The sequence below is a fragment of the Physella acuta genome, unplaced genomic scaffold, assembly GCF_028476545.2.
Source record: "Physella acuta isolate Inbredline_101_S28 unplaced genomic scaffold, ASM2847654v3 ptg001157l, whole genome shotgun sequence".
Classification (NCBI taxonomy): Eukaryota; Metazoa; Mollusca; class Gastropoda; family Physidae; genus Physella; species Physella acuta.
This window is the reverse complement of record NW_026732674.1, coordinates 529050-545844: the sequence shown is the minus strand read 5'-3', so window position 1 is coordinate 545844 and position 16795 is coordinate 529050. Positions and strand designations below refer to the sequence as shown.

The following is a 16795-nucleotide window of genomic DNA, read 5'->3' as shown; positions in this document are numbered from 1 at the left end:
TCGGTAGAACATTCTGAGTCCATCCAGCTCTGATGGTTACCTGACTTAGGTTAAGGAAAGTAAAGGCGGCTGTGCATAGTTCTAACCGCTGATTATCACCTTACAGAAACAGGCGGGACCATCAGGAGCTTTATATTTACCTCAAACTTTATTCTTACTTAGTAAAAAATCTATTTTTTTTGTGCAGTGAAAAAAGATGTCATCCCTAATCCAATCCGCTCAGAGGATATTCGCACCCAAGGGGAATCATCCAGGTTTAACCTGACCTGGTCCAGATCTACAGGGGTCAACCATGGAACTATTTTTTATAAAATTTTTATTGAACATGGAAATACCCGACAAGCCACGGTAGGTGCAGCCTGTATTAAAATTTGTTGTCAAACATTCACATTATAGTTGTAATGGGAATTAATTATAGTTGCAGTGATGTTAATCCTCGATTCACACATATTATTAAAGCTATTTTTAGAATGATTCTATCGGAATAAAACTTGCAGTTAGTTTTTAATGTTATATAATGTATTTGTAATTCACTTTTGAATGTTGACAATTTTTCATTTCCAAAAACTTAGTTTTGGGGATGTTGGTTTAGTGACATGTGGGCTTTAAAATGAGTTTAGTTTAGTTAACATAGTTTAGCTTATATAATTAAAGAAATGTAATTGTAGTCAATTATAACAGCCTATTTTTCTCTCATGTATTACAGACCACAAGTAAACATTGGTGTGAGGTTTTAGGATTATCTCCCTTCACTCAGCTCATTGTCTCCATTCAACCATACACCTTCTGGGGTTATGCTGACCCAACAAAGGTCACTATAAGATCACCAATGTCAAGTAAGTCTTATGGCTTTGTTATATTGTTATCTTGTATAGTAAGTCTCTCTATGTCGTGTTTAGTTCTTTGTGCATAGACCAAGATTTTGATTCACATTTATTGTACATTTATATTTCTAATGTATTTGAGTAAATCAGTATATTATTCACTTTTTTGTGTCTATCTCTATGTGTTATGTATAGATCAAGATGTTGACTCACATTTTTTTGTTTTTGTATCTAGCTCTGTATATGTGTATAGATTTAGGTCTTGGTTCATATTTTTTGTTACATGTAGATCAAGATGTTGATTCACATTTTTTGTTTTTGTATCTAGCTCTGTATATATGTATAGATTTAGATCTTAATTCACAATTTTTGTGCATATGTCTATATCTATGTGTTATGTGTAGATCAAGATGTTGATTCGCATTTTTTTTTGTACAGAGCCATCAGCGCCTGGCCTGCCAGAGGTTTACATCATTCGACATAAAAACAATCCCTCCTCCCAGCCTGCGCTGGCTGCTGATTTTCGCTGGGCCACCCCTACAGTGACCAATGGTATCATAAGCCACCACTACGTGTTTTACTGGATGGGGAAGGGCATTGACCCAAGGCCAACGAATGTCACGGTCAATGGCACTGCTAGGAATTTTGTACTCACCTCTCTAGTCAAAGGTCAAGTTTATAACTTCAAGGTCAGTTTACGAACACATTTAAAATACAAAAATTTTACATACCTTTAGTATTTGCAAAATTAAACATTTAATTAAGACAACATTTAAGTCTAGTCTATATAAGGATCTTCCTTTTTCTATAAGTGTAAAATTTTGTTTAGGTGATTGCATGCACTGAAGTTGGATGTGGCCCTGAATCTGCTACAAAAACAGTTGTCATTGATGGTAAATATTTGTTGTCTTTTCATGAAAGTTATAGCCTAGAGAGAAGACAAATTGTCACTGTTAAGCTATGTCTAAAATTGTGTCACTATTATCCTTTTTGCTTAGTCTTGTAACTACACCACACTGTTGTGCTGTTTAACATCACAGTGTTCCTTGTACTTGCCATTGTTCTGTTTTTATTAATAATTATTTCATATACCTCTTAAGTTCCCTTTTTGAACCTTCCTTAACTTTTCCTATTGTGAGTCAGAGCTGGATAGACTTAGTGACATTTTACTGAATTTAACGCAGATTCAAACTCGAGACTTTCGGGTTAGCTGTCTAGCACTCTACCACTAGGCCTCGTCAACCCATATATACCTCATTGCAGCTACCATTTTCATTCATTCTGTATAAAAGCTTTGTAGTCATCATGATAGTTCACCTACGATGAAATGTTCACACACTTCATGTGTAATTCTTAATCTTATAAAGCCATGATTTTTTTGGTATATTGAATCAGAGTATGTTCCTACTTTTAAACAATGAAAAACATACATTTTTTTACCGTTAAAATGTTTTTTTCTACAGCTTTGAGTCCCATCCCAACTTTAATGGTTGCCTCCAAAAGCTCTCTGTCCCTACTGGAGATGGTTGGTGAGTTCAACTCCAGCAACCTCTTGAATGACGGGCGAGCTCAAGCTATCACTTACCTGAGTCAAGATGACACCAGCCTCTTCTGGTTGGACAAGCTCAACCAGCTGTTCATGACCACTTCATTAACTGACCCCAAGGTATGAACACAGGCCAGGGTTTTTGTAAAAACCTGAGCATCTATTCTTATACTGTATGTGGACATTTACTTTAGAGTATGCTACTTCTGAAGTTATAGAAATATATTTCTTAATTGATTTGAATCTGCAATTATAGTTATTTTTTTATGTTCATTTTGTTTATGTTGTTAACTGATTAATAATATATTTCCTGGTGGTGATTAAAGATAAGTAATATCTAGCTTGATTTTTTTTATTTCTATAAACGTTTTTTTTAAGTCTCATTGCGTTATTTTACTATGTTTTATTTTAGTTTAATGAACATTGTATGAGTTGTGTTCAAGTTGATTTTTCTAATTTATAAACAAAAATTTTAAAAGTTCCATTTTCTGGATGAAACTCCCCACATTTGTAATAGTTAAAAAGTAGCAATTATCTTTCATGCAGGAGAAGCCATTAAACTGTCCTGGGAAAAAACTAACAATAGATTGGATCAGCCGAACTCTATACATAATTGACTCAAAGTTGACCAGCATAAAACAGTACGATATTGAAAGAAATTCCTGTGAAGACTTCTTGACTCGACCTGGTCGGATCTCAAGTATTGTCGTTGATCCTTACAGCAGGTTTGTAGCTAACGTCTTTTTGTTACTGACTTTTGTTTATAATTCTTATGACATTACTTAAATGTTTAAATTTGTATATAACATTATTTTTTAAAAGAAATACTTGAATCGTGTTTGCCAGAATAATACATGATAAGTGAATCTATATGATGTCTTTAAAAACCTTACTGGGGCGTTTGTTTTTCAATTTTTATTCTTGCATTTTACATTGTATTTTATTCTATTTACAAATTCTAGTACCATTTTTTGGACTGAGATAACAAGCACTGGAGAAACTCAGATCAACTCTGCAAATGTTATCAGTAAGGAGGTGAGCACCGTCCTTGGTTCAAATGCATACGCCAGAAACAAGACATGCAACTGCTCTCCAAGTTTTAAGATAGCGCCAACTCTGGCCTATGCAAGGAATGAAGGACAGACAGAATTAGCTTTTGTGGACAGCGCTGCAGGTGCACTCTACATATCTGATGCTGCTGGTTGTCAATGCAACAAAATTCTTCAGGCTACATATACTAATAACTTTGGTATGTACAACATGTTTTCCTCATATTTTTTTTTTCAGTTTTATGTAAACAACTATGAAACTAAGACAAGTACAATTTTCCCTATTCAATAGCCACTAAAAAGATATATTTGAGTAAAAGGAATTGTTCATTTAAATTTGGTTGTTAGAATAAGTTTATTTTGTAGGATTTGCCACAAGCTTGTTAACTTTTGATGATTGCATATTAACTTTAGTGCTTGAAAATGTGTTAATTTTTGTTTGCAAGATTTCCCCCAAACTTATCAACTTTTGATGATTGCATATTAACTTCAGTGTCTGAAAATTTAATTTTTGTTGGCAGGTTTTCCCCCAAACTTGTTAGCCATCGATCACCTCCGCGTCAGCTGGTACAACAATTCTGAAGGAAAACTTTACAGTGTGAATAAAATATCTGGTCAAGGCCTTATCAAAAAGGAGTTGAGTGACGTTCTTGACATCAAAACATACGGATCTCATCTCCAGCCCTTACCTGGTGATTACATTTTATTTTCTCATAAGCATGTAACTACTTTTAAAATTATCACAGAATTCTTCTAAATCAATTGTCATTAAAATAAATTATAATTTTTTTTTTAAAAAAAGATTTACAGTGTTTGGAGCCAGGGGCTTACAACTACACAGTACAGAAAGTGGGCGACAGTTGGATCACACTTGCTTTATTTCCCTTGAGAAGACAGGAGGAGTGCCGGAGCATCAGTGCACCACAAGACAATTACACCATCTCCTACAGAAAAGTCACCGCTAAATCAGGAGGAGAATACTGTCAGACTGATCCAAATTGCCTTCAAAAGGTAGCCCTTTTTATTGATTTCTGCTCTGGTGTTCGTACTTCATGTGTTAAACACAAGCAAATTGTTTTGGAAGGAACTTTTTGTTATGTAACTGGTTTGTGGTTCCTTTGAAAGTTTTTTTCAAAACTGGGTTTAAACCTTACAGATATCCTTGTCCAAAGAAATCACCATCAGTGACCTTGACCCATATTCAGAGTATCTTATTCAAGTTGCTGTCAGTAATTATTACAAAACGTATACGCCAGAGGAAAAGGATTCCATCAAAGTGATGACCCAATTTGGCAGTAAGATCAATATTTTTTTACCCATTTAAAATTTTTTTTAAAATTCTTTTAAACCTAAGGTACTTTTTTCATGAGTCCAAAAGTTTATCTATCAACATTTTAAATTAATTAATTTGTAATTTTCAGTTCCCTCCCCTGCCAGAGATGTGGTAGCTATTGTAGGAACTCCTGAGAAGATTACAGTGAAATGGTTACCTCCCCTGAGGCTGAATGGTCCAGCAGAGAATATCAGCTACAATGTTCTCTTCTCCACCAGCATAAACAATGTCCTGCTACAGAAGAAGACTGACAGCATCTTCAACACCAAAACAGCTGAAGGCATGATAGAAACTGTTTTAAGAGGATTAGAACCAGGGCATCGTTACCAGATACAGGTATGTGCTGTAAAGTGTTTCTTTCAGACTTTTTTCTGAGGGGGGGAGGCACATGGTACACAAGAGGTGCCTGGAGGAAACTGTTGCTCTAGGGCTGGCAGTGTAGCTGTAAATGATATATTGTATGTACTGGTTCTTATAAGAAACCGATGAAGTAGAATTCATCTGTTTCTTTGACTATGGCATATGAAATATAGAGTAAATAGCATATAAAAGCCATCTTTAGTATAGACCATTAGCTGAAAGAGTACTTAAGTTTTTATTTTATATACGTAGACATGCATGTACATAGCCACTGAAGACACTGATTTATTATATAAGTTTTTATTCTGTTTTAGGTCCATTCCTGTATGGTGAATGAGTCCAACTGTAGCACATCAGAAACAGTGGAGGTGTCCACATTCCAGACGCCACATGGTCTGAGGTTTCTAAATGTGACATCTCATTCCTTGGTTGTGGCATGGAAGTCTCCACCTGATGACAGCATTTCAAGGCACCAGATTATCTATGCTGAGGTAAGATTTAAACACCAGATTATCTATGCTGAGGTGAGATTTAAACTCCAGATTATCTATGCTGAGGTAAGATTTAAGTACTAGATTATCTATGCTGAGGTAAGATTTACACCAGATTATCTATGCTGAGGTGAGACTTAAACACCAGATTATCTATGCTGAGGTAAGATTTAAACTCCAGATTACCTATGCTGAGGTAAGATTTAAGTACTAGATTATCTATGCTGAGGTAAGATTTACACCAGATTATCTATGCTGAGGTAAGATTTAAGCACCAGATTATCTATGCTGAGGTAAGATTTAAGCACCAGATTATCTATGCTGAGGTAAGATTTAAGCACCAGATTATCTATGCTGAGGTAAGATTTAAACACTAGATTATCTATGCTGAGGTAAGATTTAAACACCAGATTATCTATGCTGAGGTAAGATTTAAACACCAGATTATCTATGCTGAGGTAAGATTTAAACACTAGATTATCTATGCTGAGGTAAGATTGAAAAACCAGATTATCTATGCTGAGGTAAGATTTAAACACCAGATTATCTATGCTGAGGTAAGATTTAAACACCAGATTATCTATGCTGAGGTAAGATTTAATCACCAGATTATCTATGCTGAGGAAAGATTTAATCACCAGATTATCTATGCTGAGGTCAAACTTTTCTATAATTAATTTTAATTATTTTTTTATAAATTAAGGGCCAATTCCATCTAAGATTTTAGTATACTTCACATGCATTAAGCCTATGTTTTACTGGTACATTTATCTAAAGCTTTACCACTGATCCTCTCTCTTACTCAGAATTTGACAGTCAAAAACTTAACCAACATTGTAATGTGAACCAAAATTTTCTTACAAATTTTGTATGTTACCCATTTCTTCATGACGCAGGCTAATACATCACCTTTAGAGTGGATTCATCGCTTTGGACTCCCAGGTATCACGAACAACGCCTCAGATTATTTTGAAGAAATCGATTCGTTGGACCCCAACACTCTGTATGCATTTAGAATCAAGGCCACCTACAAATCCAGGCCGTTTGATGGAGCTGTTTATGTTTGGCCTCCAGAAGAAAGGCAATTTGTACAAAAAACTCTAGGTCTGTACTGTCTGCCATTTGCTTTTGTGTATTATTGTCAAACTGAAACAGGGAAGCAGATCTGACTTGAACTTGTGATTGTCTAAACTAACTTGAATTGTCAAACGCTGAACTAATTCTTCACTTTAATGTACAGTATTTTACATAAGTTTTTAAATGTATAAAGAGAAAATTGTGACTGTTGCCTGATAATTTAAAAAAATTGTCACTGTTCTATTTGGTCGGAATTTATCATATAGAGGTTTCACAAAGTTTGTTTCAGGGTGAGTGATAATTATTGGGAACAATGTTGTTTTTTAATAATAGTTTTTATTCTGTGACTATAATTGCATCCTTACAAACTTGACAGTTAATAGGCCAGATTAAGTAGAGTTCACCTGTTTCAGTGACCTAGACATATTAAGGTATAGTGTAGTAGGCACTATGCCCAACCGTCTGTACTTTCCCTAATGTTAGTCAGATACCAGTCAGAGCTGGGTGGACTCAGGGATGCTGTACTGACACAAACCCATAACTGATTCCTGTGTAACTAAAGAATGTTCTTGTCCACAGATTTCTCCCCTGATCGTCCATTTTCTCCTGGCATTAGACAACCCAAGAATGGCATGTATGAGGTCTACTGGCTCAAACCTGATGATAATGGATCACCTATCCTCAGTTATTATCTAGAAATACGGTAATTGGTGTTAAATATATCAAGCAAAAAACAATTTATTTTTTTACTTTGTATCATGACTTACTATGACCTTTTTCTTTTTGGCCCCTGGGGAGCAAAGGGCTGTAATCAAATCACACCTCTCCCCCTTTTGTGATCAGTTCATCCATTTGATTAAAACATAAACCAGCTCTTATGTTGAATTACTTTTTTTCCTTCCAGAAATACAGAGACAGGAAACTGGAGTCTTGTTTACAATGGCACTGAACAGCGATGGCTGGTGGATACCTCAGATTTAGACCCAGGAAAAGCCTACATCTTTAGAGTAGCAGCCATGAACTCTAAAGGACTTGGACCTTACAGTGATAACAGCACAACATTTTTGGCACCTCATGGTAATTTTTTAATACCCAAAATATTTCACTGACTTGCCTCAAAAGATAGGCTTATAAAATTGTTTAAATACAAATATTTTACTAAGCAATTAATTCATGTTTGTTTATTCACCTTTCACCTTGCAGCTGTTATCAGCAGTCAACAAATCACTACAGGAATTGCTGTTGGGGTGGTGGTTTTTGTCCTATTTCTTGTGTTAGCTGTTTTCATTATAGGTAAGGAATTTGATTAAGTTAAGCTCATTTTGAAATATGATTAAAGTCTAAACTATAATTATGATCATTGAATATGTTTACATAATTAAACCTAAAATTTAAAAAATGTTAAGTTCCTGTTGTTTATAATTTGTTTTATTTAATTTTAAAAATTAGTTGTACGCAAACGACAAGATAAAATAAAAACAAGACAGTTCATCATAAGAGGTCCTGACACTGAACTAGCAACACTACGTGAGCTACCTCATACAGCCTTCCAACAGAGCAACACCCTATATGCTATAAGGTAAGCATCTTTGACCTGTTTGAACATTCCAACAGAGCAACACCCTATATGCTATAAGGTAAGCATCTTTAACCTGTTTGAACATTCCAACAGAGCAACACCCTATATGCTATAAGGTAAACATCTTTAACCTGTTTGAACATTCCGTTGTTCATGTTTCATCTGTGACTGTCTCTAAAACAAAGTACTTGTTTTACAGTATCAAATGTACAGATGAGGAAATTGCAAAGCTGCCACATTTTAGCAGAAATCAGCTAGTACTGACTATGTTTTTGGGGAGTGGTGCATTTGGAGAAGTGTTTGAGGGACTTGCTAAAAATATTTTGGGTGACAGTACAGGCGAAACTAAATGCGCAGTAAAGGTAAGTTGATTTTTTTTTTTTCATCTTTTAAATTATAGCTGACTATATTACAGTTTCCCCATCACTAAGTTTTACATATAGAAAAAAGTGCCTCCCTTAACTGACCACCACCACCACTTCAGGGCATTACAAAACCACTCACTCAACCTCTAAATTAAAAACTTGCCTATTGTTGAATACAAAACTTTATCTTCAGACTTTACGGAAAAGTGCATCAGATCATGAAAAAGAAGAGTTTTTGAAAGAGGCGTTGTTGATGAAAAATTTTCAACATGAAAATATTCTTCGACTGCTTGGTGTATGTCTTGATAATGACCCTCAGTTTATAATTATGGAGCTGATGGAGGGAGGAGATCTTTTGTCATTCCTGCGCTATTGCAGGGCTACAGCAGTAAGTAGAATGATACTTATTGTGCCTTAGTAAATATTTCTTGAATGGTCATTTTTGTTTAATATATCGATCGTTTTTTTTTTTTAATCTAATTATTTCTTCCATTTATTTCTTTTTTTTTTATCAAGTTTGTTTATTCTTGTAGGGACTTACATTTTAAAATTTATTTATTTTAGTCTTTTTCTCTTTCATTTTGTTATTAAATCAATTTTTTAATTTAATTCTTTTAAATCCAGTTCTTTTTTTTAAAAATTAGCTCTTTTTTTTAATGAGCTATTTACATCCAACTTTATTTCTGTTTCAGACAACCCCAGCAAAATTGATGTTACCTGATCTTGTTAAAATTTGTGTCCATGTTGCTAAGGGGTGCAGATACTTAGAGGAAATGCATTTTGTACACAGGTTTGTGCAACTTTACTCACAACAGCTGCAGTAACCTGCCACAGCATTGCTTGTGTGCCAGATTTTTCACTGATCTCTTTCACTTTTGGCTTTCAGAGATTTGGCTGCCAGAAACTGTCTGGTTTCCTCCAAGTCTCCCCTAGATATGGTTGTGAAGATTGGTGACTTTGGCCTGGCCAGGGACATCTACAAAAATGACTACTACAGAAAGGAAGGTGAAGGCCTTCTGCCAGTTAGGTGGATGTCACCTGAGTCTTTGGTTGATGGATTTTTTACTACCCAGTCTGATATCTGGTAGGTGTATTACAAATAGCAAAATTTTAAGATAGGCGTAAGTACTTTACCATGAGATAAACATTTTATTTATGTGATGTCCAGGGCATTTGGAGTCCTGATGTGGGAAGTGGTTACGCTGGGTCAACAGCCGTACCCTGCAAGAACCAACATTGAAGTTTTACATTTTGTCCGTGATGGAGGCAAACTGGAGCGGCCAGAGAAATGTGCTGATGAAATGTGAGATATTTATTAATATTTTACTTAATAATGGGAGATAACTACGCAATTCTTCTTTCATTAATGCCCTTTTTATTTATTCTATTATTTTTTTAACATTTTCTGCTAAACCATGTTTTACACAGATATCAACAAGACAAATGTACTAAATTTCAGGTTTGCTTTGATGAGGAAGTGTTGGTGTTTTAGCACTGATAACAGGCCGAGTTTTGCTGAACTGCTTGCAAGCCTAGAGGAGTTCCAGAACAAATGTTTGACCATGAGCCCACAAGAAATAGCCCAGCTGTCGCCTTCTGTTATGGATGGTGAGTTGTTTATTTTAAGAGCTGAATATTTTAAAAGAAGCTATTGGCTGAAAATGTTTATTTTTAGCCTTTCAATTTTGTTCTTCTTTCCCCTAGTTGATTTGACATGATAGATATTACTAATTATTTATTTTAATTATTTTCAAACCCATTTTATTAATAACATAGCTTATGGTATACTAATTCTGTATTATCATATTTTTTTAATCTGCTTTACCTGTCTAATAAAAATAGTTATTGTATTTGTAATGATAATATATTCTACTCAATATGTTAAACAAGCAAAACTAATGTGACTCATCAAGTTGCCCAATATTTCTTTTAGATTAGACAATATATATCATCACTCAAGCCCTTCCTTATTTATTTTCTTACTTTCTATTATGCTAGCTTAATAGTTCTGACAATAGCTTTTAGCAAACAGTATTAGTAATTTTTTTAATGAAGACTATTACTATTACCCTAATACAATATGAAGCCAATCTATTGTTATTAGTGCTTTATTTCTGGAGTTTTTTTTAGTTGAGTAGGCATATCATTTATTCATTTTTATTAATGATTGTGTGTGGGTTTTTTTTAATTTCTAATATATAAAACAATGTTTATTTTTCTGTGAGAGAATTTATTTTTAGTATAAAAAAGAACACATTTCTTAGTGAACAGATTAGGTTTTAACTGACATATCTAGTCAGTAAAGTATAGCTAATCCATTTCAGTAATAAAATATGTGTACATTATTTTAGATTGTATTTTTTATATTTTACCATGGATCAAATAGTACTACTAGTAAAGATTCTGCATTCATATAGTTCTGTTTGTAGCAAATAATACAATGTTTCTTTTTGTATTTTGGCTACTTTACTTAAGTTTTATATGTAGATCATTCTATTTAGGTAGCTATATTTTCAAAGAGCTATTACCATCATAAAGTTACGATAAATTTCTTTAACAATGATGAAGATATTTTACGGCAACAGCAATCGATAAAAAAAATCATGACTGAATGTGGAACATAGAGTGCGTGGCTGTAAAGAGAATTTAGAGAGTAAGAATTTAAACAGTAGAGATTGGTTAGTTATAGAGAAGATGTGTGGATAATTTATCTAGAAAACTGGTGGGGAAAGTAAACACAGGCTAAGGAAATAGATCTGATTGGCATCTGCTGATGAAACCCCACAGCCTGGTTTGGTATTAGTTGATCTTGTGTGCCTGGGATGAAATTAACCTTGAATTCATTGATGAGGCAGTGAACAACGATGCTGTGCAGCTGCTTGAGGAAGAAACTCAGAGCCTGCTGGCCCCAGACAGCCCAAACCTCAGTTTATTTACCCCAAACAGCCGAGTGTTGACAGGTAGACATGAACACCAGTTGGGTTTGAGGTTATGACTGCAGCTATCAGTTGGGATGTCTCTGCGATTACCCTCTAAAATATTATACAAATTCGATTTTAAAAAAATTTAAAATTTATATTTTCTTAATAACTTAAATGTTAAACATCTTCAAATTCTTACAGTTGTATCCCACTGATAAAGCAGTCATAGCTGCTGTGTTGTTGTGTGGAGCTACTAGTGTGTACTAAAATTTTTGAAAAAAAAACTTCTTTTAAATCTTTAGTTTTTCTTAAAGTATTTTTAAAAATTTGTCCATGTGAAATTTATTTTAAAAAATTATTTTTTTAATCATTAGAAAAGTGATGTGCTTATTTTTGCCTCTGTGTTTTAAATATTCTTAGTTCACTGGTATGGTGTGGTGTGTTTTTTTTTTTTTCGAGAATGTTTGAGAACGTTTTTTTTCTCTTAATGTTTGATGTGTTTGAGTAATTCCTAAGCATGGATTTTTTGTAGATGTCTTGTTGATTTGGTCATACCTCACACTGTATTGTACCTGCTTTTCTTACACTGTATTTCCTTGCAGTGAGTCATGTTTGTTTTCAGTCATTGCTAATCTTAAATGACATGTTCCCATACTGGTTTTGAAATGCTATCACTGTAAAAATCTTTGAATCATCTGAATGATTCATGTGACTTGACCACAAAAGCAGTTTAATGCAAATTGTACAAAGTGCTGATTAGAAGTATTTACATCTGTATTGGAACGAGAGCCAGTTGCCAATTTCATTTCCATCTGCACAGAACTTACATTTTTAGCAGACAAAATACAAATGACTGACAAAGATGGCATTAAAGGATTAGCCCTCCATTCATATCCTCTATTTACAGGATGAAATTTTTTTAAAATATGCCTTGAACTTAATTTAGCTAGTCAATTCAATTTTAGCACAAAATCATCTTAACCATCAATCAATGTACTGCACATTTAACTGATTGTCATGACTGGGCCAAGAGCCTGGTGGCTGACATGCCATCTTCGATACATCAAGAACATTGTTTTTAAAACAATTCTGCTCAAATAACAATCTTAAATGATGGAATAATCTCTGGTGTACATAAAAAATATGTCATTCAGCAATGCAGCAATTGTATTTGACTTATAGTACACATTTATTTATGGTTATTATTCCTTATCCTATATCCACAGGTGATATATTGATTTTTTTTATATTTTTTTTCTGAACTTAAGAACTGTAATTTTATTGATCTTATTATGTACGATTTTTTTGTTAAAAGTATTTTTTGTTTTACATTGCAGGCTATTGTAATCCTTAATCTGTTTTTTTTTAATCAGACCAATGTTTCATTTTAGCTCTTGCAAAAACACAATAATATAAAACTTGTATTCAAACTTTTTTTAGATCAAAATTAATAATTTTTATTAGAAATCTTTTATTTAAAAAACCTGTCTTATGCAACAAGGAAACTTAGTCATTGAAAAGTTATTTAAGACTAGTGCATTGACATTCTGTATAGTTAATTTTATTACAATAAGTAGTGTAGGCTTATATGAATCCTAAGTGTTCCACTAAAGAACAGAAAACAGAAAAAAATTCTAACCTGGTAATAATACAACATAAACAAAACAGAAAGACAATTTACAGCTACAAACCTCATAACAAAATAGCATGCAACCTAAATTAATCTTTTATGTCTTTAATTTATCCCTTTTTTGTTTTGATTTCAGTTAATTATTGTCACCAAGCATGAGTTTGTTTGTTTTATTTTGATAAAACATTTTCATGCACAAATTTTATTTTGGATGTTTAGCTAACATTAAAATCAGGTTTATAATTATTGGAATGAAATCTGTGTAATTTTGTGAAATGGTTATTATATTTTTCAATTACAATGTATATATATATATTTACATCATTTAAAGAGTTAAAAAAAAACATTGTGAAAAAAGGATAATGTAAATTTTAAAAATATTTTCAATTTTTCTCTTTCTACAGGGGGTGGCTCTGTCCGTTTGACTCAAACAGGAAAACAAAAACGCCTCAAAGATTTGCTAGGCTCCTCTGATGTTCCTGAAAAGGTAGGACCTACTTGACAGAATTACTGATATGATTGTAATTTGATTGTTATTTATTAACAGTTAATTTCTAATCAGCCACCAATATAATGGATTTCACAAATATTTTCTTCCAGCTTGTTGTGGACTTGACCAAAATTGGAAGAAAAAGGACGCACTCTCTGGAGGCCAAAAATTCCTTCCCTGCAGCTTCAGATTATGACCATAATGGTTACTTGGAACCACGAGGTGCTAAAGGTGAAGGCTACCTAGAGCTGATAAACTATGCCCCAGAGCTGCGCCATCTGCTGGACAGCCCAGTCACACCAGGCTCTGTCCATGTGACTAGAAAAGGCTACCATCCGTCAAATGTCAGCTATACTCTGTTGAGACCTCATGAGGTGGGAGCTTACAGTACTGGGGAAGAGGTCAGGGGTTACAGTGCTGGTGATGAGGTCAGAGGTTATATTCCAGATGATGTCTCTGGCTCTAGTGATTACAGATACGCTCCTCCGAAGGAAGCATTTGACAATGTATATAGACTTGGGTCAGTGCAAGAATCTCCTATTTATTCACGTGTTTGTGATGATCGCCGCCACTATTCAACAGATTCAACTAGTCAGTATTACCCACAGCCGCAGGAAAACCTACAGGTGAGATCTCAAAGACAAAGAAAATTTTCAGACCAGGATCTTTACTTCAGCACCGCCCCCTACCGCCAGTCCAACTCCTCAAATGACCATCGCTACGCTTCCGTCGAGTGCAACAATAATGGGTCAAGCAGGCGGCAGAACTCTGGCGGCAGCAACCAGCAAAAGCCGGGGTTCTCCCACTTGGCAGAGGAGAACTGCCACGACCTTGATGATGTGTTTTTGGACAATGATTCCTACAACTCTGCTGAGTTCATCCACCCGCACCAGAGGCATGGTTCAAGGTCACGGGGTCAGGTGTATCCAGAAAACTGTAATCCTATTCTCGGCTATGAGAATCAGGTCAGTTTAGTTTAAAAATACAAGCACCATGTGAGAATCTGGTCAGTGTAGTTTAAAAACAAAAAAGCACAAAAAATGACATGAGTTAATCATTATGGGATATTACATGACTGCTTTATAAGCTTAATAATACACATAGGCTTGAATATACATGCAGGCCTGTTAGGCTTGAATATACAAACTGGCAGGGTTGTGTAGCCCATTAATAATCGATGGACATGACAGAAACAAAAATCTCAGATGTATGCGGAAACTTGTCGATGGTATATTTATTGAATACATTTTACCTGAATGTAGTTGGTACTTTCTGGTGAGCTTTATTTTAAAGATTGTGGTTCACATACAAGACAATGTGGAGGCTTAAATGTTTTGTGATTTGTAAAGTGTTAATGACTCTCATACCTGGTGAATGTAGCTCAGCTACACTTGGGGCAGTTAAATGTAGAAGATCATTGACACATTTGTTATTTTATATTTCTGTTGCTCAGATTGTTTTGAAATTTAAATAAAAAAATAATATTTTTCTATTTTTTTAAGCTTTTGAAAATTTTAATCTGGATAAATTGATATTGTTTCCTTATTTTACAATTGTTTCAATAAACTGCATCGACTGTGTTTATGTCTTTACATTTTTAGCATAATGGTGTTTTTTGTACTAGTACATGCCTTTTTTAATGAACATATTTTGTTGAGTACCAGGCTAATTACATTTTGAAAATGGACGTTAAAAAATGTGACAATATTTTTCTGTGTTGGTGTGCTAACTAGAACTAACGTACTGTTTAGTGAGATATTTACATTGTTCATTTTTGTACTGCTTTTTGTAATTTTAAAAATGTGTCATAATGGTAAAGTATGAATTGTATAATGTAAAGCACCTGTACATAAATAAGTGATATAATTTCTTTTTTCTTTTACTGCTGTACATGATAGTTTTTACAGTCCACAGCATTTATTATAGTCCGCAGCAAATATTACTGAACACAGCATCCATTACAGTTTTTTTATAAGAAAAAGCGCATGATTACAAAATGCCACCATTTGATCATCGTCATGCTATTATTAAACTGTTAGGATTTAACATTCCACTTTTCCTATATTATTTTAATAAGCGTGCATGTTATCAAGATGTATAAACTCAATTTAGAAAGATACGTAGTAATATTAATGCTTGGGAATTTATAGATTAAGCCCAGAAGTATTTATACATTTAGCTTACAATGCATGTAGTTTAGTTGTTCTTTTAAGCATATTATTTTAACTAATGCAGCATTGTAAATTGCTAAGTAGTTAAAATAGCCATCACATTTTTCTTGAGTAGCTAACAGCATAAGGAACATTAAATGCTTTAATTAACAGCAGATAATAAATTATATAGAATGTTGACAAAATTGTGCACAAAATTTGATTTAGGCTAGACCTTCTTACACATCAGAATTATTATTTTAGAGATATTAAGCATCATTAAATGCAATGAGACACATGAAGATTTTAATTAATGTAATGTTTTCTATTGCTGGATAATGGAATAGAAGCACATGCTGTGAAAATAATAAAATGTTATACAATGTGATAGACATGAACATATACATTTGATTCCAGGAAAATAATCTCAAAACTTTCTGAGATTTTTTGTAAACGGTGTTTCTTCCAAACTTTTTTCTTTGGGGGGGGGGGGGGGGGGGGGAGGTAGACTTTCAAGAGATGCCTGGAAGAAACTCTGTTTGGAAAAACAAATCTACACTAGGCAACCAAGTTTTTGCATTTATTCTCCATTATCTCCATAGGCTCATGTTGTGGGATTTATTTTTGTGTTATTGTTGTGCCAAAGTAATAAATAATTTTATAATTATTATTTTACAATGTTAAAAATGGCCAATGTTAAGACTATACACTGAAAAGATGCTCCACTTGTTGAAAAACAGTTTTTTTTCTGATTTTCACTTCCTTAGAAAGCTCATGTTAAATAATATAACAAATATTTTAAATTCTTAATTAATTAATTGCCCTTTTAAACAATTTGTTTTTTCCCTTGAATTATTTTTCTCCACATTTAACGATAAATTGTGTTTTCCTAACTAAATCAGAATCCTGGATTTTATTTGTAAAATCTGTGTATAACCTTGACAAACCAGTATACAACAGAAAATCATTACGTTTTTTTT

At 33.7% G+C, this 16795-nt stretch overlaps 1 protein-coding gene across 4 annotated transcripts in view; it reads left to right on the top strand.

Moving 5' to 3' along the window:
- Window positions 1-16290, top strand: part of LOC131956524 (proto-oncogene tyrosine-protein kinase ROS) — a 68456-nt gene extending 52166 nt beyond the window's left edge. For 3 of the 4 annotated variants that reach the window (XM_059321019.1, XM_059321018.1, XM_059321022.1), the window contains 26 exons: window positions 188-348; window positions 707-836; window positions 1263-1513; window positions 1654-1717; window positions 2288-2490; window positions 2917-3095; window positions 3333-3619; window positions 3941-4111; window positions 4222-4430; window positions 4576-4714; window positions 4841-5088; window positions 5427-5603; window positions 6500-6707; window positions 7260-7383; window positions 7585-7757; window positions 7884-7973; window positions 8130-8259; window positions 8459-8621; window positions 8818-9012; window positions 9317-9414; window positions 9511-9708; window positions 9793-9927; window positions 10084-10232; window positions 11480-11584; window positions 13580-13662; window positions 13776-16290. In XM_059321019.1, coding sequence (XP_059177002.1) covers window positions 188-348; window positions 707-836; window positions 1263-1513; window positions 1654-1717; window positions 2288-2490; window positions 2917-3095; window positions 3333-3619; window positions 3941-4111; window positions 4222-4430; window positions 4576-4714; window positions 4841-5088; window positions 5427-5603; window positions 6500-6707; window positions 7260-7383; window positions 7585-7757; window positions 7884-7973; window positions 8130-8259; window positions 8459-8621; window positions 8818-9012; window positions 9317-9414; window positions 9511-9708; window positions 9793-9927; window positions 10084-10232; window positions 11480-11584; window positions 13580-13662; window positions 13776-14645 — 4940 coding nt within the window. In that variant the 3' untranslated portion in view covers window positions 14646-16290. The remainder of the gene's footprint in view (window positions 1-187; window positions 349-706; window positions 837-1262; window positions 1514-1653; window positions 1718-2287; window positions 2491-2916; window positions 3096-3332; window positions 3620-3940; window positions 4112-4221; window positions 4431-4575; window positions 4715-4840; window positions 5089-5426; window positions 5604-6499; window positions 6708-7259; window positions 7384-7584; window positions 7758-7883; window positions 7974-8129; window positions 8260-8458; window positions 8622-8817; window positions 9013-9316; window positions 9415-9510; window positions 9709-9792; window positions 9928-10083; window positions 10233-11479; window positions 11585-13579; window positions 13663-13775) is intronic. The other variant, XM_059321021.1, reaches the window with a different exon arrangement.
- Window positions 16291-16795: the final 505 nt, after the last annotated feature.